Source organism: Pseudophryne corroboree, chromosome 1 (genome assembly GCF_028390025.1).
Source record: "Pseudophryne corroboree isolate aPseCor3 chromosome 1, aPseCor3.hap2, whole genome shotgun sequence".
In the NCBI taxonomy this organism is placed as follows: domain Eukaryota; kingdom Metazoa; phylum Chordata; class Amphibia; order Anura; family Myobatrachidae; genus Pseudophryne; species Pseudophryne corroboree.
Window position 1 is genome coordinate 447,864,213 of NC_086444.1, and position 25,422 is coordinate 447,889,634.

General features: G+C 46.2%; 1 protein-coding gene across 6 annotated transcripts in view; it reads left to right on the top strand.

The window, feature by feature from the left end:
* The window catches only part of C1H14orf93 (chromosome 1 C14orf93 homolog), a 77,003-nt gene that overhangs the window by 19,422 nt on the left and 32,159 nt on the right, over positions 1 to 25,422 (top strand). For 3 of the 6 annotated variants that reach the window (XM_063913562.1, XM_063913561.1, XM_063913564.1), the window contains 4 exons: positions 2,718 to 3,791; positions 17,401 to 17,742; positions 18,885 to 18,946; positions 19,027 to 19,130. In XM_063913562.1, the coding sequence (XP_063769632.1) occupies positions 3,249 to 3,791; positions 17,401 to 17,742; positions 18,885 to 18,946; positions 19,027 to 19,130 (1,051 nt within the window). In that variant the 5' untranslated portion in view covers positions 2,718 to 3,248. The remainder of the gene's footprint in view (positions 1 to 2,717; positions 3,792 to 17,400; positions 17,743 to 18,884; positions 18,947 to 19,026; positions 19,131 to 25,422) is intronic. The other 3 variants (XM_063913558.1, XM_063913560.1, XM_063913559.1) reach the window with 1 other exon arrangement.

A 25,422-nucleotide genomic window follows, 5' to 3' on the forward strand; every position in this document is an offset into this window, starting at 1 on the left:
TTTCAAGTCAAATTTAGATGGGACGCAGAGGAGGAGAAGGGGGGCGAGCCGCGGGGGGACAGGCGGCGGGCATACAGGGAGATCAGCGCTGCAGCAGGATGTCACTCAGCCGCCCGACCTCACGGCAGCTTCCACCCGGCTCCAGCAGCATGCTGGAGTCGGGTGGAAGCTGCCATGACGTCGGGCGGGTGAGTGACATCCTGCTGCAGCGCTACTGTAGCGCTGATCTCCCTGTATGGCCGCCGGCTGTCTCCCTGCGGCTTGCCTCCTCTGGGTCCGCATCTCAGTCCGACATCATTTTGATGTTGGACTGAGATGGTCGAACCTGTCGGTTTTGTCCCCGTTTTCGACAAAAACACGTGGATCGGCAGCTATTCCGCCGATCCCAAGTGCTTTTCGACAAGTCGAATTTATCGACTTGTCGAAAAATATAGCAAAATATTGAATAGTTCGAATCAGGATTCGACCTTAAAAAGTCGAAAACTGCCGTCTTCGACTTCAATTGAACATACCCCTTAGTGATGGTTTAAAACCATCTGTAGAAAAACATCAATGGTGTAGCCATTGATAGCTAAGTGCTGCACATGCTCAGGCCTCACCCAGCTGCCCAGTACTGCTGGTGTTTTTGTTGACATTGGCTGCTGCCATTGATGGGGAAAGAACACTAGCCATCAATTATAGTCAATCAGTGGTTGCAAACCCATCTATAGCCATCCCTACATAGGGGAAAAAATCTTAATCTGCCAAGGGAAAAATAATGTCTACTTCACTAGAGCACTGCTTCTCAAACTGTGTCTTAAGACACACTAACAGTCCATGCTTGCGCAAAGTTGACTATTAAGACACTATTACACACTAGATGATATGCTCCATGTGTGATATCTTCAGTGTTTGCCCTTGAACTTCCGGGCAAACACACTGCATACACACTGAACAATATCGCAAACAATATAGTTCAGTGATGTCATCCTGCCACATCCCCGAACATGCAGTTTCTGGCAATATAGTCAGATTGACCTGCATGTTCAGACGATAGGCAATATTGTTAACGACCCACAGGAGCGTGCATTGTTAACATAGTACGTATGGACGATATCGTGAACGATGTGTCTGAACCGTACACGATAACATCTAGTGTGTACGCACCTTTAGTTTATCAATCATTTTGATTGTTTGAGTATGTAGTGTTCACGCTAGGCTGTTTTAGCAGGGCGCCGCACCCTGGCCGATTTAAAAAAAAAAAAACAATTTTAAGGGCAAAATCCACCCTGCCCTATCTGCGGCGCCCTGCTAAAACAGCCGTCCGCTTCCTGCCCTCTCAGCGTGTAAAGATGCCGTGCTGGGCACGCCCCCAATAGTGATGCCACCCGCCGCCCACGACCCCTGCAGTAACGTCTGTGGGTCGCACCGCCCACTTAAATGACGTTTTATGGCCACGCCCCCTTTTCGGACACATATGCCCCCGCAGCCCGGCGCCCTGCCTATTATTATTTCTAGAGTGAACTCTAAGGGGGATATCCAATGGCTAATTGTCCCGCCGGAGGCTATCTAATTAGCTCTGATAAACTGGCGCGTGCTGCAGCTTATCGGGGATTATGTTCCACCTTCCTCCAGCAGGCGAAGCAGAATCCCCGGAAACAGCCCTGTTTCACTGAACCTGTGTGTTTTCGGGAGAAAGTTTTTTTTTTTTTTTTTTTTTTTTTACAGGCGATCCATCTGGATAGCCTGTAAAAAAAAATAATAATCTGTGAAACATCGGAAAAAACGTCCGTTTTTCGGACACAGTGTTTTAACGGGGATAATTGGATATCCCCCTAAGTATGGAATAGCCTTAGAATGTGGACTGCTAGTGTGACTTAAGGATCAAGTTAGAGAAGCACTGCTCTATGGAAGCATTTACAGTATGCAGAACTTGGGGCCCCCTAACTGCATGTTTTCTAGGTCTCCTCAAAGAAACACAAGGGAAATAATTAGTACCACCTGTGCAGCTTTTAAAACGTCAGTCCATAATGAGTATACCTGTGCTCCAGCAAGGAGATACTGGAAAACATTCACTGTTGGGGGTCCCTGAAGTCTGAATTTGGGAAACATTGTACTAAGGAGTAGAATTCAAAAACATTACATGCTGTTGGCATTCGAGATAAACAAGGGTAATAAATGTGGACCTGATATTTTCCTATACTTAATACCTGATCTTTGACCCCTAGGTCACCCACACATTATTTTTCAGAAGCTGGTACTTCATATGTTAATCCTACATAAATTGAGTACACAGCAACGGAATAAAATGTTGACAATGTTATGTTGACTGCACAATGGCAGTAATGTGATTTAATGCATTTTTACCATGTTAGAATTATAACGTCAAACATGATGCTTTACAATCTTGTTTAAGGTTATAATATGGACATGGTTAAAATGCTTTAATTCAGATTGAGAGTACCTCCTGAAAACACACTTGTCCAGCTTGTTGAAATATGACAGCTAAATCTAGATCCGATGACTCCCCTACCCCACTCTTTCACCTTTAATGAAAATATTTCTGTGCTACTCCAGAATTGCCTCTTGCTCTAGGTGAACATTCTCAAAAGAAAATAACCGTAGTTTTGTGAACCTGTATTTCATTTCACCCCCAACCCTTGTGAGAGAAAACATTTTAAAATGTGTCCTGCAGGTACTAACCGTTTTATTGTTATGTTCCTAAACTGCCGTCACAGATTTATCCCAAAAACTACAACCGTCTGAACATTTCAATTATTCATCTCGCCACGGATTCTTCCACAAGGACTCAACAAGTGCATATGAAACCAATGGCATAATATGTCTATTGCATTGAATACTTACACTTTCAGGAGCTGGAATTTAGATAGTAAATTCTGGTTGGGGTGGAAACCAATCTTGTGGGATGTTTTTGTATTTTGACGTTAAGAATAAGAAATGTTCCCATAGGAAAGTGTGACAATCATAAAAAAAAACATTAGGAGTATATTAAATAATACATCACCAAGACAGATGATACGCCATACAAGAACATCACTCGACTTTAATTATTTAGGTTTAATATTCTATTTCATAGACATTCACAAGAAACCTAATAATGAAAGAATCCTAGATAGTGTATTTGGCGGTTTCTTCTTTTTTTTTTTTACAGCTAAAGTAACCACAACTAACTTTAGCTGAGAATTAGTGTGAATTATAAGCTTTGAACTTTTCTAATCAAACTTTAGTTTTTTGTTTTGTTTTTCAATATGTCATTTAGTGCCACAATCCTGTTTACTCCACCACCTGGGCAAAATAATGACAATTGTGCATGCAAGACTGAAAGTACGCAGGGTGGTTCAGTGTCTTTTGAAGGAGCTACCCCAATCACAGTGGGTGGCCAGGGTGTTTCCGTCCAAGGTTCTGAACAGCTTCTACACCTTATCTATCAACGGGTTGAGAAGGCAGTTGGACTTGCTGAAGCTGCACTAAGTGTAGCCAAGGCAAATAGTAATCTCCTCAGTCAACTCCAGGATGAAGTGAGCAGTCTGAGGAAAATAAACGAGGAGCAAGAGAGACCAAAGTCTCCTCCAATAGATAACATTGCAAGATGTAAATTATCAGATGATGAGGAGGTTGACGAAATTGGAGGAGTGCAGGTTGTCATCGAAGAACTGAGACAGTTGGGGGCAGCATCTGCATCATTAGTTCCTGGTCTCCATCCACCAGCTGTGGACAGAACAAGGGAAAGCTGCTTACCTGTGTGTCCTCCAAATGAAGCTCCATCCCTTCTCAGCCCTATGCATATGCCAGTAAGTGAAAGCTTATTTATTTATTTATTTATTTATTTTTCACTAATACTGCCGGCCAGTAGTCTATAACAGCAATAATTTCATGTAATTTACACTTTATTACTGTTTGTATAGCATTTTTACAGCATAAACCCTATAGTATTTATTTTGCTCCATATAGACAGTAGTCTAGGGGCTGTCTGGCTTGCCCACTTCTTCCTTACATATTTGGTCTTAGGGCCTGATTCAGGGATGTGCACTAAAAGCACAGCAACTGCGGCTTTGGACGCAGCTGCTGTGCAAAAATATGCTAATGCTGCAGGATGCGTCTGATGGCAAAAGACTCCCATTGTCGGCATTGCAGATACGATTCAGCATCTGAAGACACAGCATCTGTCGCAACATTGTCCATCTTGGTAACCCTAAGGTTACTCAGAATGGCTGCCTCATCTCTACTGCTGAGGCCAGTAAATCTGTGTCGGACGATGTGTACACTAGCCTCGGTCCTCTCAAAATGATCCCGATTGCAAATAATCACAAAATAATACTATAATAAAAACGCATTGGGAAACACTGATTTGTCCACTAGTGTGTGTGTCCCAAAGCAGTGGTTCTCAGGCAGGGGTACTAGTAATTGTTTGTAATCGCAGGCAATGCAGGGTATCCTTGCGATTATACACACAAGGGGGAATGTATCAAGCCCTCTCTAAATAGAGAGCAAGTAGAAAACTTGCCCATAGCAACCAATCAACTTCTAGCCTTTATCAAGTACTGTACATTCTGTAAAATGATAGGTAGGAGCTGATTGGTTGCTAGGGGCATCTTGTCCCCTTCTTCACTCTTTAGAAGGTTTGATACATCTCCCCTTACAGGAAGAAGGGTTTTAGGGATCTCTGGCCTCAGGCATCACGGTAGGGCCCAGATAAATTTTCCTTAAATTTAAATCTGTGAGAAGTATATAGGTACAGTCCATTCTATTTTGTGGCCTTTTTAAAAAAATGTTTCTTAAAGTGCATCTATTGCTTTTATATATAACCACACCTGAACATTTTGTCTAATAGAAATTATATCCATTACAAATATATTGCAGATATATAGAAAGATAGAAAAAAATGTAGAAAGTACAAAGAATGCAACTGGATTATCAGGGGGTACTGTGGTGGAAAATGACTGAGAACCACTGCCCTGCAGCACTGATGACAAGTATTTAAAAGGGACGTACAGAACAATTTTTTCTCCAATGGTCTGTCTTGAAGCCATTCAAGAGGTGTGGAGGAAATAAGAACAACTAGTGGCTATCTGGGAATTTTCCTTCCAAAAGACGCCCTTTGCCGATGCAGTAAATTCCCTCTGCGCCAGCATACTTTTTTCATTTTCTGCAATTGGGGTTGCATTACAAACCTGGCCCAACAAAGCCCCATGTCATGCTATCCAAATGGGGCCAAGTGCACCAGAAGCTTGGAGTGTGTAATATTCCTGTCCCCTTGTAGGAGAATCTAATGTGTACAAATCCAACAAGAGTTCAGAGTAGATGTGTTGTACACCATTTTAAAGAACCAATTGAGTCTGAATGCCAAAACACCAGTTAACTGAGAAGATTTTATCTGTCTGCATCCTGGTCACCTGGCCCTTGAGGATCAACATCAAGGTCCTAAATTCCAAAGACACTGGCTGGTATTAAGCATGTCCATTATATTTTTAGCTACCACTGCCAGGTGCGAGAAGTCTATCCACCATCTCAGAAAGGCCACTTCCATGGGTGATAGTAAGTTGGGAGCTACATGGTATTGTGTGTATGGAACCACTTCTAATGTGTAGGTCATTGTCCCTACTTCCTATGCTGAACTTCATGGTTGTGTGAAGTTGGTCAGGCGGGAAGAAGCAAGTTCCTGGAGAGAAAAGGTGTCCTGGAGAAAGAAAACCTTTTTCTCTATATTCAAAAAGAAGCCCAAAATAACCTGGAGGACAATGGGACTATAGACCATTTGGGCTTGTTTATAATTCTGCCCTGGGTCTGTATGGCCAGCTCTAGACGTTTTGCCAGTTTGATGAATTAGGCCTACACCAAAAAATCTTGACATGTGGAATTGATGATAGGCCAAAGAGGAATGGTTGCATTTGTAAGTGTCCCTCATGGAATACAATAGTTAGAAAGTGCTGGAGGTCTTTTCTTATGGTGTTATGACCGTGATATTTAGGGATGACTAATAGTCCCCTTCCCTCACACACTGAATGGAGTTTATTGGCTGTGTGCTTTTGGATCAATGGGGCAAATTGTACGGTTTGTTTTGGCCACCAGGAACAGTTGGATTAAAATCTCAGATTCTTCTAATGCCCGGGAACAGGACAGGTGATCACCATATTCCACAACCACCTAATGATAGCATGCAAAGCTTTCCTGTGAACTACTGTAAGTATCTGGGAAACCAAGATAGGCAAAACTATTAAGAGGAGAGATTCCGAAAAGATGGACCAGAAGTTGCTAACCATTCCCCACTGCTTTAAAATATAGGATATTCTACCTATTTGTATTTGTCCCTGAAGAACTTCTTAAATTGCATTATTCACATGGATCTTGCCTTGAATTTTGTGGGCTGATTCCACAATTGTTTGGTTTCTGGAAGAAATATACATTTTGTCTCTTGGGTAACAATGCAATAGGCTGTGTTCTGTGACTGGAAGGTACTGCTCACTTTCTTGATTAATTTTAGTCTATTTCATGCCTAAAAATTGCTTTCTCTAAAAAAGGTAACGCAGACGGATGCTTTTTGTACGTGTTATCCAGTGCCCAAGATTTTAGCAGTCCCCTGTGCATCACTACCACATTAGCAGAGACACTTTTTGATAACCAAACAGTCCATAGCAATGTATTCAGTGCAGGAAAATGCAATTTTGAAATAAGAAGCCAACTGCAACAGCTTTGCTCCTGGTGTGCCATGCTGCACCTCCAGGGGTTACTCTGCTCACTGGAAGGTTGCCTTGATGAACTAAGTGGTGATAAATCTTGCTAAACATAAACTAAGCGTAAAATACATTTTTCAGAACGCCTCAAGGCATAACAAGAGGGATACACCACCAACTTGGCCAATGTACTCCACAAGAGTTTAAATGAAGGGTTGAAAAGTTCCACAAACTCTCAAGTAATTCATAGTAGATTGAACCAGGAGTATGGCTCAAGCAGGATATGTGACGTGATATTTTTTTTTTTTTTCCAAGGATCAGTTGGCTTTAAATTGATCTCTACTGGGATAGAAGGAACAGTATTTGGTCTCTGATATCATAGATTAATACTCTCCCCCAGAAATTGCAACCTAAGAAGTTCATGCTTGCCACGGACTGCTATAAGTTACCAGGCATAGAACAAATGAAAGAAAAAATGAGTACTATTCTGAAATGGAGCTGGTTGTGCAGGAATTGGAGTCAGTGCAAGGTGGCTGGTGGTGTTTAACTGTGAAATAGTCTGCTGGTTTGACAGGCTGCTAATGACTTGGCCAAACTTTTGCAGCACTGACATGCTGCTTGAAGAGAACTCCCAATCCACCTACAGTATCAGTTAAAGTTTTGGAACACACCTATTTTTCCAATTTTTATTGAAATTTAAGCAATTTTAGTCCTGTGCAAAGGTTATAAAAAGTGTCCATTTCAGAGTGCTAAAGAATGGCCTTTTTCAGGCAACAAATAATAGGCCAATAACTTACAGCTGTACTGCAGCATTAAGAAAGAAGCTTGCCTGTGCCATGAAGCACGGCCAGTGGACTACTGCAGACTGGAAGAAGTTCTTATAGGCTGATTAATTAAAATGTGGCTCATCACACAGTTTGTACGGGTTCACTACGATATGCCGGCGGTCGGGCTCCCGGCGACCAGCATACCGGCGCCGGGAGCCCGACCGCCGGCTTACCGACAGTGTGGCGAGCGCAAATGAGCCCCTTGCGGGCTCGCTGCGCTCGCTACGGGCACGGTGGCGCGCTACGCGCGCCACACTATTTTATTCTCCCTCCAGGGGGGTCGTGGACCCCCACAAGGGAGAATAAGTGTCGGTATGCCGGCTGTCAGGCTCCCGGCGCCGGTATGCTGGTCTCCGGGAGCCCGACCGCCGGCATACTGAAGACCACCCGTTTGTACACCATGAAGTAGGCAAATGGATGTTTACTCAGTGTTGATGTTTCCTAGTTTTTTCTTTTTTAAATAAAACATTTTTATTGAATTCCAGATGTTATACAGGAACAAGAGAATACAAGTGGCTGCAGCACGCCATACAAGGAGAGGCATTTAGCACAAGAAATAGCAATATAAGTATGCACGTACACTAAAGAGAGAATATTTGCAGCAGTAAAATTGATGTAACTGTACTCCTCCAAACTCTGAAAAGAGAAACCTATAATAGATTTGTAACAGAAACAAACTTGGATCCCTGTTTTATTTAAAAGAGAAACCAGATGGTAATTATATATACACACACATATAAATAAATCTTTTGTTTTTGTTAGTAGGGTTGGAAGGGGTAGTGGTGGGAGTGTGTTATCAGAAGAATCTAATTCCTGTAATGCCATGTTCTCAGAATTATTACTAAACATTGTGGGTGGTGGTATATAATTTTCCTCAGTAAGGTCCAGGTAGTATTTTTCAAACACTTTCATGATGTGTGTGGACGTGGCATTGATTAAATGTTCAATATACATTTTTACATTTAGTATAAAAAAAAAATACTAATCCTTTCTCTATATCAAGTTGGGCAGCCCGTCCACTAATGGTGGTATTTTAGAAATCCGTTTACACAGGATAAGGTTTTTGACTGGACTAATTAGCACTGTTAAAAAAGGCAATATGCTAACAGGAAGAATTGCCGGTGACCAGGAAGTGAAATGGAAGGGTTCCCAGAAAAAAGGCAGTCCTACAGTAGCTTAATAACTTGTTGAATAAGAGGGATGCGGTGACAATACAGATGCTGGGATCCCGAACACTCAATAGCCTGCCGGTCGGCATGCCGACCAACAGGGACTATTCCCACTCTGTGGGTGTCCATGACACCCACAGAGTGGGAATAGAACCTGTGGCAAATGTAGCCAGTCACACAAACCCAACCTAAATAACCAACATTTTTAATGTTGGCACAATCCCAAACATTATGTACAAAATTAACAGAAGATAATAGATATTTAGGGCAGGCACTCGATTCACTCTGAATCATGAATCCTCTGGGCCATTGAAATATATGCCCTGTTTTGGAACTTAATATGAAGTTCTTGTAATTGCGCCGAACTAGCCCATTTCAAGACACGAAGGAGCTGTTTCAAAATCAGATTTAAAAAAAAAAGTGAAATCTGGAAAATCTTGGGTCCAAGAAGACCAAACCCCTCTCCATGCAACTACTGGGTCAGTGGGCAATAAATCGCTTCCCAGCTCTTAATAAAAACACACCCTATGATTTCTTGTTAAAAGCATTTTGGCGCTTACTAAATAAACTCCTGCAACGCCAACTGTCAAACATGGAGGAGGAAGCAATGTGGTCTGGGGCTCTTTTGCTGGATCTTGAGTTGGTGACTTGCACAGGGTGACTGGCACCCTGAATCAAATGAGCTACTACAACATTCTGTAGTTTCATGCAATACCCTCTGTTCTACACCTAGTTGGTAAGAGTTCATCCTGTGGCATGAAAATGATCCCAAACATACAGTACCTCCAGGCTATATCAGAACTACATTTTGAGGAAAATAACAAGACAGTAAGCTTAAAATCAGAATGGCCAGCACAGTCTCCAGACTTAACCCCTATTAAGCTGGTGTGGGATGAAGCGGACAGAAAGGTGAAAGCAAAGCATCCTAAAGTGCAACAAATTTGTGGGAACATTTGCCACAATGTTGAAAAGAACTTCCCTAACAGTAGTTGATTTTCATTGTAGATATAATGCCACGTGTGTGTTTGTTTAGTGGTTATATCTGCAAAAGATGGCTATTTTGATGAGTCAAAAATTCCATGAATTTTTGTTAAAATTATTTCTATTTCTCTGACGTCCTAATTGGATGCTGGGATTCCGTAAGGACCATGGGGAATAGCGGCTCCGCAGGAGACTGGGCACAACTAAAGAAAGCTTTAGGACTACCTGGTGTGCACTGGCTCCTCCCTCTATGACCCTCCTCCAGACCTCCGTTAGAATTTTGTGCCCGGCTGAGCTGGATGCACACTAGGGGCTCTCCTGAGCTCTTAGAAAAAGAAAGTTTATTTTAGGTTTTTTATTTTCAGTGAGATCTGCTGGCAACAGACTCACTGCTACGAGGGACTAAGGGGGAGAGAAGCGAACCTACCTGCTTGCAGCTAGCTTGGGCTTCTAAGGCTACTGGACACCATTAGCTCCAGAGGGATCGAACACAGGGCCCGACCTCGATCGTCCGTTCCCGGAGCCGCGCCACCGTCCCCCTTACAGAGCCAGAAGCAAGAAGAGTCCTGGAAATCGGCGGCAGAAGACTTCGGTCTTCAAACAAGGTAGCGCACAGCACTGCAGCTGTGCGCCATTGCTTCCCATGCACACCTCACACTCCGGTCACTGATGGGTGCAGGGCGCTGGGGGGGGGGGGCGCCCGCGCCCTGGGCTGCAATATTAAGTACCTTGGCTGGCAAAAAAACACATAGAAAAAAGCGGGAGAAGTCCGCCGAAAAAGGGGCGGGGCTATCTCCCTCAGCACACTGGCGCCATTTTCCCTCACAGCTCCGCTGGAAGGATCTCTCCCCTGCAGTTTCCAGACTACATAGGGTAAAAAAGAGAGGGGGGGCACTAAATTTAGGCGCAATATTGTGTATACAAGCAGCTATTGGGAAAAATCACTCCGTTATAGTGTTAATCCCTGTGTTATATAGCGCTGTTGGTGTGTGCTGGCATACTCTCTCTCTGTCTCCCCAAAGGGCTTTGTGGGGTCCTGTCCTCAGTCAGAGCATTCCCTGTGTGTGTGCGGTGTGTCGGTACGGCTGTGTCGACATGTTTGATGAGGAGGCTTATGTGGAGGCGGAGCAAGTGCCGATAAATGTGATGTCACCCCCTGCGGGGCCGACACCTGAGTGGATGGACTTGTGGAAGGAATTACGTGAAAGTGTCAGCTCCTTACATAAAAGGTTTGACGACATATCAGATGTGGGACAGCCGGCTTCTCAGCTTGTGCCTGCCCAGCTGTCTCAAAAGCCATCAGGGGCTCTTAAACGCCCGCTACCTCAGATGGCAGACACAGATGTCGACACGGATACTGAATCCAGTGTCGACGACGATGAGACAAATGTACATTCCAATAGGGCCACACGTTACATGATTGAGGCAATGAAAAATGTGTTGCACATTTCTGATATTACCCCAGGAACCACAAAAAAGGGTATTATGTTTGGAGAGAAAAAACTACCAGTGGTTTTTCCCCCATCTGAGGAATTAAATGAGGTGTGTGAAGAAGCGTGGGCTTCCCCCGATAAGAAACTGGTAATTTCTAAAAGGTTACTAATGGCGTACCCTTTCCCGCCAGAGGATAGGTCACGTTGGGAAACATCCCCTAGGGTGGATAAAGCGCTCACACGTCTGTCAAAAAAGGTGGCACTACCGTCTCTGGACACGGCCGCCCTAAAGGAGCCTGCTGATAGGAAGCAGGAGGCTATCTTGAAGTCTGTATATACACACGCAGGTATTATACTGAGACCAGCTATTGCTTCAGCATGGATGTGCAGTGCTGCAGCTGCGTGGTCAGATTCCCTGTCGGAAAATATTGATACCCTAGACAGGGACACTATATTGCTATCCATAGAGCATATAAAAGACGCAGTCTTATACATGAGAGATGCACAGAGGGATATTTGCCGGCTGGCATCTAAAATAAGTGCAATGTCCATTTCTGCCAGGAGAGGATTATGGACTCGGCAGTGGACAGGTGATGCAGATTCTAAAAGGCACATGGAAGTTTTGCCTTATAAGGGTGAGGAGTTATTCGGGGATGGTCTCTCGGACCTCGTTTCCACAGCAACAGCTGGGAAGTCAGCATTTTTACCCCATGTTCCCTTACAGCCAAAGAAAGCACCGTATTATCAGGTACAGTCCTTTCGGCCCCATAAAGGCAAGCGGGTTAAAGGCGCGTCCTTTCTGCCCAGAGGCAGAGGTAGAGGGAAAAAGCTGCAGCATACAGCCAGTTCCCAGGAGCAAAAGTCCTCCCCCGCTTCCTCCAAGTCCACCGCATGACGCTGGGGCTCCACAGGCGGAGCCAGGTACGGTGGGGGCCCGTCTCAAAAACTTTAGCAATCAGTGGGCTCGCTCACGGGTGGATCCCTGGATCCTTCAAGTAGTATCTCAGGGGTACAAGCTGGAATTCGAGACGTCTCCCCCCCGCCGTTTCCTCAAATCTGCCTTGCCAACAACTCCCTCAGGCAGGGAGGCAGTGCTAGAGGCAATTCACAAGCTGTATTCCCAGCAGGTGATAGTCAAGGTGCCCCTCCTTCAACAAGGACGGGGTTACTATTCCACAATGTTTGTGGTACCGAAACCGGACGGTTCGGTGAGACCCATTTTAAATTTGAAATCCTTGAACACATATATAAAAAAAATTCAAGTTCAAGATGGAATTGCTCAGGGCGGTTATTTCAAGCCTGGACGAGGGGGATTACATGGTATCACTGGACATCAAGGATGCTTACCTGCATGTCCCCATTTACCATCATCACCAGGAGTACCTCAGATTTGTGGTACAGGATTGTCATTACCAATTCCAGACGTTGCCGTTTGGTCTGTCCACGGCACCGAGGGTATTTACCAAGGTAATGGCCGAAATGATGATACTCCTTTGAAAAAAGGGAGTTTTAATTATCCCGTACTTGGACGATCTCCTGATAAAGGCGAGGTCCAGGGAGCAGTTGTTGGTCGGGGTAGCACTATCTCGGGAGGTGCTACAACAGCACGGTTGGATTCTAAATATTCCAAAGTCATAGCTGGTCCCTACGACACGTCTACTGTTCCTGGGGTCATCTCTAGTCAGAGGCCTCCTGAAACCAAAACAGGTGTCGGTGCATCACTGCACGCGAGTCCTGGGAAAAATGGTAGCTTCCTACGAAGCAATTCCATTCGGCAGGTTCCATGCAAGGACTTTTCAGTGGGACCTGTTGGACAAGTGGTCCGGATCGCATCTTCAGATGCATCGGCTGATAACCCTGTCTCCAAGGACCAGGGTGTCTCTGCTGTGGTGGCTGCAAATTGCTCATCTTCAAGTGGGCCGCAGATTCGGCATACAGGACTGGGTCCTGGTGACCACGGATGCCAGCCTTCGAGGCTGGGGGGCAGTCACACAGGGAGGAAACTTCCAAGGACTATGGTCAAGTCAGGAGACTTCCCTACACATAAATATTCTGGAACTGAGGCAAAACCCCTGGAACTAAGTCAGGCAAAACCCCTGCTTCGAAACCAGCCGGTACTGATTCAGTCAGACAACATCACGGCAGTCGCCCATGTAAACCGACAGGGCGGCACAAGAAGCAGGACGGCGATGGCAGAAGCCACAAGGATTCTCCGATGGGCGGAAAATCACGTGTTAGTACTGTCAGCAGTGTTCATTCCGGGAGTGGACAACTGGGAAGCAGACTTCCTCAGCAGGCACGAACTCCACCCGGGAGAGTGGGGACTTCATCCAGAAGTCTTCCAACTGATTGTAAACCGTTGGGAAAGGCCATAGGTGGACATGATGGCGTCCCGCCTCAACAAAAAGCTAGAAAGATATTGCGCCAGGTCAAGAGACCCTCAGGCGAGAGCTGTGGACGCTCTAGTGACACCGTGGGTGTACCGGTCGGTTTATGTGTTCCCTCCTCTTCCTCTCATACCCAAGGTACTGAGGATAATAAGGAGAAGAGGAGTAAGAACTATACTCATTGTTCCGGATTGGCCAAGAAGAGCTTGGTACCCGGAACTTCAAGAAATGATCTCAGAGGACCCATGGCCTCTGCCGCTCAGACAGGACCTGCTGCAGCAGGGGCCCTGTCTGTTCCAAGACTTACCGCGGCTGCGTTTGACGGCATGGCGGTTGAACACCGGATCCTGAAGGAAAAGGGCATTCCGGAGGAAGTCATTCCTACGCTGATTAAAGCTAGGAAAGAAGTGACCGCAAACCATTATCACCGCATTTGGCGAAAATATGTTGCGTGGTGTGAGGCCAGGAAGGCCCCAACGGAGGAATTTCAGCTGGGCCGTTTTCTGCACTTCCTACGGTCAGGGGTGACTATGGGCCTAAAATTGGGTTCCATTAAGGTCCAGATTTCGGCTCTATCGATTTTCTTCCAGAGAGAACTGGCTTCACTACCTGAAGTTCAGACTTTTGTTAAGGGAGTGCTGCATATTCAGCCCCCTTTTGTGCCTCGAGTGGCACCTTGGGATCTCAACGTGGTGTTGGATTTCCTAAAGTCACATTGGTTTGAGCCACTTAAAACCGTGGAATTAAAATATCTCACGTGGAAAGTGGTCATGCTGTTGGCCTTGGCTTTGGCCAGGCGTGTGTCAGAATTGGCGGCTTTGTCATGTAAAAGCCCTTATCTGATTTTCCATATGGATAGGGCAGAATTGAGGACTCGTCCCCAGTTTCTCCCTAAGGTGGTATCAGCCTTTCATTTGAACCAACCTATCGTGGTGCCTGCGGCTACTAAAGACTTGGGGGCTTCCAAGTTGTTGGACGTAGTCAGGGCCCTGAGAATTTATGTTTCCAGGACAGCTAGTGTCAGGAAAACTGACTCGTTCTTTATCCTGTATGCACCCAACAAGCTGGGTGCTCCTGCTTCAAAGCAGACTATTGCTCGCTGGATCTGTAGTACGATTCAGCTTGCACATTCTGCGGCTGGACTGCCGCATCCTAAATCAGTGAAAGCCCATTCCACGAGGAAGGTGGGCTCTTCTTGGGCGGCTGCCCGAGGGGTCTCTGCTCTACAACTTTGCCGAGCAGCTACTTGGTCGGGGTCAAACACATTTGGTAAATTCTACAAGTTTGACACCCTGGCTGAGGAGGACCTAGTGTTTGCCCATTCGGTGCTGCAGAGTCATCCGCACTCTCCCGCCCGTTTGGGAGCTTTGGTATAATCCCCATGGTCCTTACGGAGTCGCAGCATCCACTTAGGACGTCAGAGAAAATAAGATTTTACTCACCGGTAAATCTATTTCTCGTAGTCCGTAGTGGATGCTGGGCGCCCGTCCCAAGTGCGGATTGTCTGCAATACTTGTATATAGTTATTGTTTAACTAAAGGGTTATTGTTGAGCCATCTGTTGAGAGGCTCAGTTATATTTCATACTGTTAACTGGGTATAGTATCACGAGTTATACGGTGTGATTGGTGTGGCTGGTATGAGTCTTACCCGGGATTCAAAATCCTTCCTTATTGTGTCAGCTCTTCCGGGCACAGTATCCTAACTGAGGTCTGGAGGAGGGTCATAGAGGGAGGAGCCAGTGCACACCAGGTAGTCCTAAAGCTTTCTTTAGTTGTGCCCAGTCTCCTGCGGAGCCGCTATTCCCCATGGTCCTTACGGAGTCCCAGCATCCACTACGGACTACGAGAAATAGATTAACCGGTGAGTAAAATCTTATTTTAATCTCCAATTGTTTTTGAGAGAGTTATAATTTCATAGTATGTAAATAAACTGTAAATTTAAGTAAACAAAGTCCTAAAACTTTGGTTGCATATGATGTATTCATAGGGGTGTATTCAATAAGTGTCGGAAGCTGCCGTCTTGTCAGAAAGACGGCAGCTTCCAACAGATTTAGGTTGGAAGGGGTTCCGACCTATTCAATGCCGAGCCATTTTTTCCAATAAATTGGGAATTCCCAACTTGTCGGAAAACACGTGTATTTTCGGATTAGCCGCGGATCCATGTGTTCCGCGGCCAAATCCGATAGGTATTTGCCCTGGTTCCGACAATGTCAAGCCGACTTTTTTAAAAGTCGGATTGACATTGTCGGAACAGTAGCAGCAACAGCGCGTGACCGGGAGCTGGGACGGATGAGTAGAGGGCACACCGGACGTCTGCCGCCCCAGCCTCCCCAGGTACTTGTTGGGAGCGGCCAAATCCGACAGTTGGATTTGGTCGCTCAATTGAATACTGACCTATCGGATCCTTTCCATCGGAAAGGATCCGACAGGTATTGAATACTGCCCATAGACTTTCCATACTGGGACACTCATGAATTACACAGGTTCTGTGGCTGGCTAGCTTTAAGCCTGAATTTCACCTGGTTTTTCACAGAACTTGTGTAATTCATGAGTGTCCTGGTTTAAAGGAATGGTATGGTAAGCCTTTGTATACCGGCCTCATTAGGTTTGCTTCATGGATTCCGTGCCTACGACACTGAGTAGCCGGGGACTGGAAGACCACAGCTGCTGGAGTGGTTGCATTAATAACATCCCCGCCAGTTTCTATTTCAACCAGTACCCTGCGAGCTAATGCATCGGTGTCACCCAGATGCAGATGGAATAAAAAGTCAGCAGCATGAACACGCATGCTTTTGTCATTGGGGGAAGCCTGTCTAAGGCGTTCCACTGAGAAAATAACCTTTTCCTTTTGGACACCACAATTAGCCTTCGTGGTCCAGGATTATTCTCATCACTGCAGCTGTTAGGAGAATTTTTTTTATGTACCTATGTTTAGGGGTGGGTGGTGTGGTAATGACATTGCCAAGTGGAGATTTACAACTTTCTTTATTTTATTTTTTTTACATAAAAATGTGTAGCCTCTTTATAGTATTACATCCTTACATATGACTACTCAGGAGGGATCTTTGTAAAGGGATATTGATCCAGTGTGTTTCCAGACACTTTACTTCTGACTTAGTACATACAGTAACATTGATGGCAAAACTGAGCCATGACTAATCAAGCATTGTTAGTAAATAAACATGCCTAGCTGTATTCCTGCACAATCAACATTTAACCAAAACTAGAGTCACCTAAAGCACGTGGTTCATCTTCTATCTATAAATAGACTTTATTCAGGTTTGTTAGCAAACAAAAAGAACACACTAATGGGCAAAACCATGCGAACTGCAGGCAGGGCAGATGTAACATGTGCAGAGAGAGTTAGATTTGGGTGGGGTGTGGTCAAACTGAAATCTAAATTGCAGTGTAAAAATAAAGGAGCCAGTATTTACCATGATCAGAAACAATATAACCCTCCCAAATCTAACTCTCTCTGCACGTGTTACATCTGCCCCACCTGCAGTGCACATTGTTTTGCCCATTAGCATGCTTTTTTGGTTTGCTAACAAACCTGAATAATCCCCACAGTATGCTGGTTTTCCATTGACTCTGCTCCTCCGCATTAGGCTGTGGGTAGATGTACATAATATATCGGCTCACAGTCTGTGTACACTTAGACTAAATTCTATTATATTCCAGTGGGAGACAAGTCTGTCACTTTTAATAGGGACAGCTTCTGTTTGCAGTAATTCTGGCAGGTGTGTCATCTTCATACCATCTGTTGTATGCATGTTTACAGCCAGTGTTTCCTCACCGCCAGCCATCTATCTGTATGTTATCGCTCCACCTGCCATTCTGCAATATATTTCTGTTTTGTACATTCTACTGAGCTCATTTCAAACAATATGTTGTGGAAAGCTGTATAATGTAAATGATTTTGTTTGTGCAGGGCATTGATGACTTTTTAAACTCAGAGCCTCCTGCCCCAAGGATTTTAGCCCAAAACTTTGTGAAGCAGTTGGCTGACCCTCGATCTCATAGGGATCCAGTGGAAACGCTGAATGAGCCAGCTCCTTCAATCATGAAAGCGACACATTCCCATCTCCTGATACAGAAGGATGGGTCCCTTAGTCCAGGTGGCTTGATTATGGCCGAGTCCTCTCCAGATGCAGCAGACATCAGGCCGCCAACTTCACCACCATCATTTGCATCATTCTTTACTAGCTCTCACAGTCGGCAGCGTAGCAATGGCCAGAAAAACTCCAGAAGAAAACGAGATCTTGTTTTATCCGTGAGTATGTAAACATGCAGAATGTACTGGAATTATTGTCAGCCTATTGGAAGGCTAACTGAATACTGACAGAGATGTGCTCTCATACATACAAACATACAGCAGAGTCAGGGGTGAAGCCAGAACTTTGTGGGCCCCATAGCAACATTTTGTGGGGCCCCTGTCCCAATGCTTCTAGAGAGACACTTCTCCGCAGCAGTTGTTCATTTTATGCCCCATAATAATGCTCTAGTTCATTTTCTGAACCATAGTAGTGCTTTAGTTAATTTTATGAATCAAAGTAGTGCCCTAGTTTACATTATGCCCCACATTGTAGGGCCACCAGTACACATTAGCACATGCAGTGCCCCTAGTTCATGTTATGGCACACGGTACCTCCACTTCATACTGTGCCCTAGCACATATTATATAACATTAGAATACCCTCCTGTTCATTTTATACCACATTACATTGAGCAGGTCCAGGGGCATAACTAGATATACTGTAGGCACCATGGCAAAAGTTTGTAAAGGCCCTTATGTACCACCCAATGGTGAAAAATGTATATAACACATGTAACTTTGACAAGGGAGATGGGACCCTCTCAGCTCTGGGCCCCATAGCAGCTGCACTCCCTGCACCTATGGTAGCTACGCCCATGAGCAGAGTTAAATCCACAGCAGTTTAGGCAACATGCATCACAGCATTCCCAGTCAGCCCCTGTCTGAGACATGTAGATCCCTAATCACTGGAGAGCACAAGTCTCTGATGTAACAAGTTTGCTTTCTGTCCTAAGCCTATGGTCCATCTGTGGTACATAGAAACATAGAATTTGACGGCAGATAAGAACCACTTGGCCCATCTAGTCTGCCCCTTTTTTTTATCCTTCAGGCAATCTCAACCCTTTTTGAACCTTAATTCTTTGTAAGGATATTCATATGCAACAATGACAGACATTAATCACTGAGGTGTGCATAGAAAAATTGTTGAAGGAGACAGTGCATAAACTATTTTGGTACATTATTAAAAATAAATAAATATATATATATATATATATATATATATATATATATATATATATATATATATATATATAAAAAATAGTTGTATTTTTTAAATTGTACATATTATAGCCTCATATAGTATATGTTTTTATTTTCAGAAACTGGTGCATAATATTCACAATCACATCTCTAACAACAAGCGCTTTAATGGCTCGGAGAGGTGAGGGAAATCGCTTTTTTACATCGTTGGAAACTTTACTTTTTTCATGTTTTCAATCCCTGATCCCGTGTCTCTTACAGCATAAAGTCATCCTGGAATATTTCTGTTTTAAAGTTCTTGGTGGAGAAGCTGAGACAAGAGCTGGTGTGCAGTATGCAGCATTACACAGACAAAGAGCTGAAAGGTGATTTGCACAAATATACCATTCTGTACATAAGCCTTCATGTATTATTTGAATATTAGATCATGTGATACTCAAAATACTACAAATATAACAGAAAATTATATTCATGTGAGAGAAAACACACCCCAAAAACAGAGACCTTTGCAGGTAGCAGCAGTACATGCTAGAATGCTAAAAGAAGCAACAAAAGTTTGTATATACATACACCACTCTCTGCATAGTTAACCAGTGGTGCAAGTAGAAAAAATGTCTTACGGGTACTGTGTGCGCGCGCCTTCGGCGCGCGCGCAAAAAAATGGGTGTGGCCAAATGCCACATGGGGCGTGGTCAATGAAAATGGGGGCGTGATACACATATGGGGGAGGGGCAGATACACGTATGACCCCAATAGTGTCAGATACACGTTGCCCCACAGTGCTAGATATACATTGCCCCACAGTGCCAGATACATATAACCCCACAGTGCCAGATACACATTGCCCCACAGTGCCAGATACACAAATGTCCCCAGAGTGCCAGATACACAAATGTCCCCAGTGTCAGATACACATTGCCTCACAGTGCCAGATACACATTGCCCCACAGTGCCAGATGCACATTGCCCCACAGTGCCAGATGCACATTGCCCCACAGTGCCAGATGCACATTGCCCCACAGTGCCAGATGCACAAATGTCCCCAGAGTGCCAGATGCACATTGCCCCACAGTGCCAGATGCACATTGCCCCACAGTGCCAGATGCACATTGCCCCACAGTGCCAGATGCACATTGCCCCACAGTGCCAGATGCACATTGCCCCACAGTGCCAGATGCACATTGCCCCACAGTGCCAGATGCACATTGCCCCACAGTGCCAGATGCACATTGCCCCACAGTGCCAGATGCACAAATGTCCCCACAGTGCCAGATACACAAATGTCCCCACAGTGCCAGATGCACAAATGTCCCCACAGTGCCAGATACACAAATGTCCCCACAGTGCCAGATACACAAATGTCCCCACAGTGCCAGATACACAAATGTCCCCACAGTGCCAGATACACAAATGTCCCCACAGTGCCAGATACACAAATGTCCCCACAGTGCCAGATACACAAATGTCCCCACAGTGCCAGATACACAAATGTCCCCACAGTGCCAGATACACAAATGTCCCCACAGTGCCAGATACACAAATGTCCCCACAGTGCCAGATACACAAATGTCCCCACAGTGCCAGATACACATTGCCCCACAGTGCCAGATACACATTGCCCCACAGTGCCAGATACAGAAATGCCCCCAGAGTGCCATACATTGCCTGCCCCTACAGTGCCAGATATGCCCCCAGTGCCAGATATCCTCCAGTGCCAGGTATACATGCCCCCCTGTGCCAGATATCCCCCAGTGCCAGGTATATATGCCCCCCTGTGCCAGATATGCCCCCAGTGCCAGGTATACATGCCCCCCCCCCAGTGCCAGATATCCCCCAGTGCCAGGTATACATGCCCCCCCCCCCAGTGCCAGATATCCCCCAGTGCCAGGTATAACATGCCCCCCCAGTGCCAGATATCCCCCAGTGCCAGGTATAACATGCCCCCCCCCCCAGTGCCAGATATCCCCCAGTGCCAGGTATAACATGCCCCCCCAGTGCCAGATATCCCCCAGTGCCAGGTATAACATGCCCCCCCCCCCAGTGCCAGATATCCCCCAGTGCAGGTATACATGCCCCCCTGTGCCAGATATCCCCCAGTGCCAGGTATATATGCCCCCCTGTGCCAGATATGCCCCCAGTGCCAGGTATACATGCCCCCCTGTGCCAGATATCCCCCAGTGCCAGGTATATATGCCCCCCTGTGCCAGATATGCCCCCAGTGCCAGGTATATATGCCCCCCTGTGCCAGATATGCCCCCAGTGCCAGGTATACATGCCCCCCTGTGCCAGATATCCCCCAGTACCAGGTATATATACCCCCCCTGTGCCAGATATGCCCCCAGTGCCAGATATCCCCCAGTGCCAGGTATAACATGCCCCCCCAGTGCCAGATATCCCCCAGTGCCAGGTATATATGCCCCCCTGTGCCAGATATGCCCCCAGTGCCAGGTATACATGCCCCCCCAGTGCCAGGTATAACATGCCCCCCTCCCCTACTCACCGCTGCCGTCGCTGTCCTCCTGTCTGTCATGTGAGGGAAGGAGAGTGCAGCCTGCGCCTCTCGTTCCCCTCAGTCTCCGGCGGGTGTCTCAGTTTAATTCAGCGCCGATCCGTGAGCCAATCAGAGCTCGCGGGTGTGAGCTCTGATTGGCTCACGGATCGGCGCTGAAGTAAACTGAAACACCCACCGGAGACTGAGGGGAACGAGAGGCGCAGGCGGCACTCTCCTGCCCTCACATCAGCGGCGTGTGCGGCGGTGCGGCGTGGGGGAGGGAGGGAAGGAAGAGGAGCGGCGGCCCGTCGGTGTGGGTACGGCGTACCCACGGCTAAATTCTTACGGGTACGCCGTACCCACCCGTACCCGCCCACTTGCACCACTGTAGTTAACTTAAAACCAGTTCTTTTCTATTCTAAAAAGTGCATTAATATGTATTTCACTAAGTGTCACCCTGTTCATATTCCACCATCACTATAACCAGGGCCACCTTGAGATCTCCTAGTTTGGGCTTGGGGCAAGCTGAGGGCCTGGCCCTGCTCTCTTGTGAGTACCCAAGCCCTCTGCAGAAGTGATTCTGTGTATGGTATTTATAGATGCAACAAGCAGTTGTAGTGACAGCAGATTCCATTGTGCTTTACAATTGGGAACAAAATGGTAATAAGACAAGGCTGGGTAATAACAGACACAAAGAGGTAAGAGGTCCTTGCTTTCAAGTTTACAATCTATAGAATGTGTGGTAATGTCAACTGCTGACTAAGAAGTGGTTAGCATTTGGCAGAGGATTTTCATTTCAGCCTACAATACCCACCATAAAGTGGCTAAAATGCCACAATATTTTTTTTTCATATCCGAGTGGTTACGTACAGGCTATTTATTTTTTAAGTGTTTTTTTTGTATATTTTGCTGGTGTTTACACTTTAATCCTTCTTTGCCTTCAAGTAAGTAGTTCATATACACTGCAGTTCTCTTGGCCACCAAATCCGATTAACCTTTGATTGGTACTGGCAGAAAATCTGGTTCTAAAATTACCATGATCTGGATTGTTTGTGTAGTCATCGCCTCATTGACCGATTGTTCCAAGTAGGACTTAGGGAGGAATTCAATTATGCAGAAAGAACTTCTAGGCAAAAAAAATGGGCTTTACCGTCAATTTTTGCAAAATTTTTATTTTTTCCTGGCAATTCAGTTGCAGCTTTTTTTTTTTCATCTGAAAAAAACCCCAAAACTGTTTTTAGCTAAAAACACATAGGATCTGGGATAAGTTCCCAGATCCATGTGTTTTCGCAGCCGCATTTGCGGAATCTAGTCATTTATCTGTTATTTATTTCTCTGACGTCCTAGTGGATGCTGGGAACTCCGTAAGGACCATGGGGAATAGCGGGCTCCGAAGGAGGCTGGGCACTCTAGAAAGATTTATGACTACCACTATGACCCTCCTCCAAGCCTCAGTTAGATCTTGTGCCCGGCCGAGGTTGGATGCACACTAGGGGCTCTCCTGAGCCCTTAGAAAGAAAGTATAGATTTAGGTTTTTTATTTTCAGTGAGACCTGCTGGCAACAGGCTCACTGCAGCGAGGGACTAAGGGGAGAAGAAGCGAACTCACCTGCGTGCAGAGTGGATTGGGCTTCTTAGGCTACTGGACACCATTAGCTCCAGAGGGATCGACCGCAGGCCCAGTCCTTGGTGTTCGGTCCCGGAGCCGCGCCGCCGTCCCCCTTACAGAGCCAGAAGCAAGAAGAGGTCCGGAAAATCGGCGGCAGAAGACATCAGTCTTCACCAAGGTAGCGCACAGCACTGCAGCTCTGCGCCATTGCTCCTCATACACACTTCACACTCCGGTCACTGAGGGTGCAGGGCGCTGGGGGGGGGGCACCCTGAGAAGCAATAATAACACCTTGGCTGGCAAAAATACTACAATATATAGCCCCAGAGGCTATATATGTGGAAAATACCCCTGCCAGAATCCAGAAAAAAGCGGGAGAATAGTCCGCAGAAAAGGGGCGGAGCTATCTCCCACAGCACACTGGCGCCATTTCTCCTTCACAGATCCGCTGGAAGGAAGCTCCCTGGCTCTCCCCTGCAGTCTACACTACAGAACAGGGTAAAAAGAGAGGGGGGGGACTAAATTTAGGCGCAGTATAAATTATATAAAAGCAGCTATAGGGGACATAACTCAGTTAGTCCCTGCATTATATAGCGCTCTGGTGTGTGCTGGCATACTCTCACTCTGTCCCCCCAAAGGGCTTTTGTGAGTCCTGTCCTCATTGGAGCATTCCTTGTGTGTGTGCGGTGTGTCGGTACGGCTGTGTCGACATGTTTGATGAGGAGACTTATGTGGAGGCGGAGCAGATGCCGATAAATGAGATGTCGCCCCCTGTGGGCCGACACCAGAGTGGATGGATAGGTGGAAGGTATTAACCGACAGTGTCAACTCCTTACATAAAAGGCTGGATGACGTAACAGCTATGGGACAGCCGGCTTCTCAGCCCGCGCCTGCCCAGGCGTCTCAAAGGCCATCAACGCTCCCTCAGATGGCAGACACAGATGTCGACACGGAGTCTGACTCCAGTGTCGACGAGGTTGAGACATATACACAATCCACTAGGAACATCCGTTACATGATCCCGGCAATATAAAATGTGTTACACATTTCTGACATTAACCCAAGTACCACTAAAAACAAAGGGTTTTATGTGTGGGGAGAAAAAGCAGGCAGTGTTTTGTTCCCCCATCAAATGAGTGAATGAAGTGTGAAAAAGCGTGGGTTTCCCCGATAAGAAACTGGTAATTTCTAACAAGTTACTGATGGCGTACCCTTTCCCGCCAGAGGATAAGTTACGCTGGGAGATATCCCCTAGGGTGGATAAGGCGCTCACACGTTTGTCAAGGTGGCACTGCCGTCTTAGGATACGGCCACTTTGAAGGTACCTGCTGATAAAAAGCAGGAGGCTATCCTGAAGTCTGTATTTACACACTCAGGTACTAGACTGAGACCTGCAGACTGCTGCAGCGTGGTCTGTACCCCTTTCAAACAGGGATACTATTTTGCAAACATAAGCCGTCGTCTTATATATGAGGGATGCACAGAGGGATATTTTGCCGGCTGGCATCCTGAATTATTGCAATGTCCATTCTGTCAGGAGGGTATTGGAGACCCGACACTGGACAGGTGATGCTGACTTTAAAAGGCACATAGAGCCTTATAAGGGTGAGGAATTGGTTGGGGATGGTCTCTGGGACCTCGTATCCACAGCAACAGCTGGGATGAAAATATTTTACCTCAGGTTCCCTCACAGCCTAAGAAAAGCACTGTATTATCAGGTACAGTCCTTTCGGCTTCAGAAAAGCAGGCGGGTCAAACGAGCGAAGAGGGAAAAAGCTGCACCAGCAGCCAGTTCCCAGAATCAAAATTCTTCCCCTGTTTCCTCTGAGTCCACCGCATGACGCGGGGGCTCCACAGGCGTAGCCAGGTAGGGTGGGGGGCCGCCTCAAAAATTTCAGCGATCAGTGGGCTCGCTCACAGGTGGATCCCTGGATCCTTCAAGTAGTATCTCAGGGGTACAAGCTGGAAGTCGAGGCGTCTCCCCTCCCCGCCGTTTACTCAAATCTGCCTTGCCGACAACTCCCTCAGGCAGGGAGGCTGTGCTAGAGGCAATTCACAAGCTGTATTCCCAGCAGGTGATAGTCAAGGTGCCCCTACTTCAACAAGGACGGGGTTACTATTCCACACTGTTTGTGGTACCGAAACCAGCCGGTTCGGTGAGACCCATTTTAAAATGGAAATCCTTGAACACTTACATAACAAAGTTCAAGATGGAATCGTTTAGGGCGGTTATTGCAAGCCTGGACGAGGGGGATTACATGGTATCCCTGGACATCAAGGATGCTTACCTGCATGTCCCTATTTACCTTCCTCTCCAGGAGTACGAGGACCTTCCAGTGGGACCTCTTGGATAAGTGGTCGGGATCACATCTTCAAATGCATCAAATGATAACCCTGTCTCCAAGGACCAGGGTGTCTCTACTGTGGTGGCTGCAGGGTGCTCATCTTCTAGAGGGCCGCAGATTCGGCATACAGGACTGGGTCCTGGTGACCACGGAGGCCAGCCTTCGAGGCTTGGGAGCAGTCACACAGGGAAGAAACTTCCAGGGCCTATGGT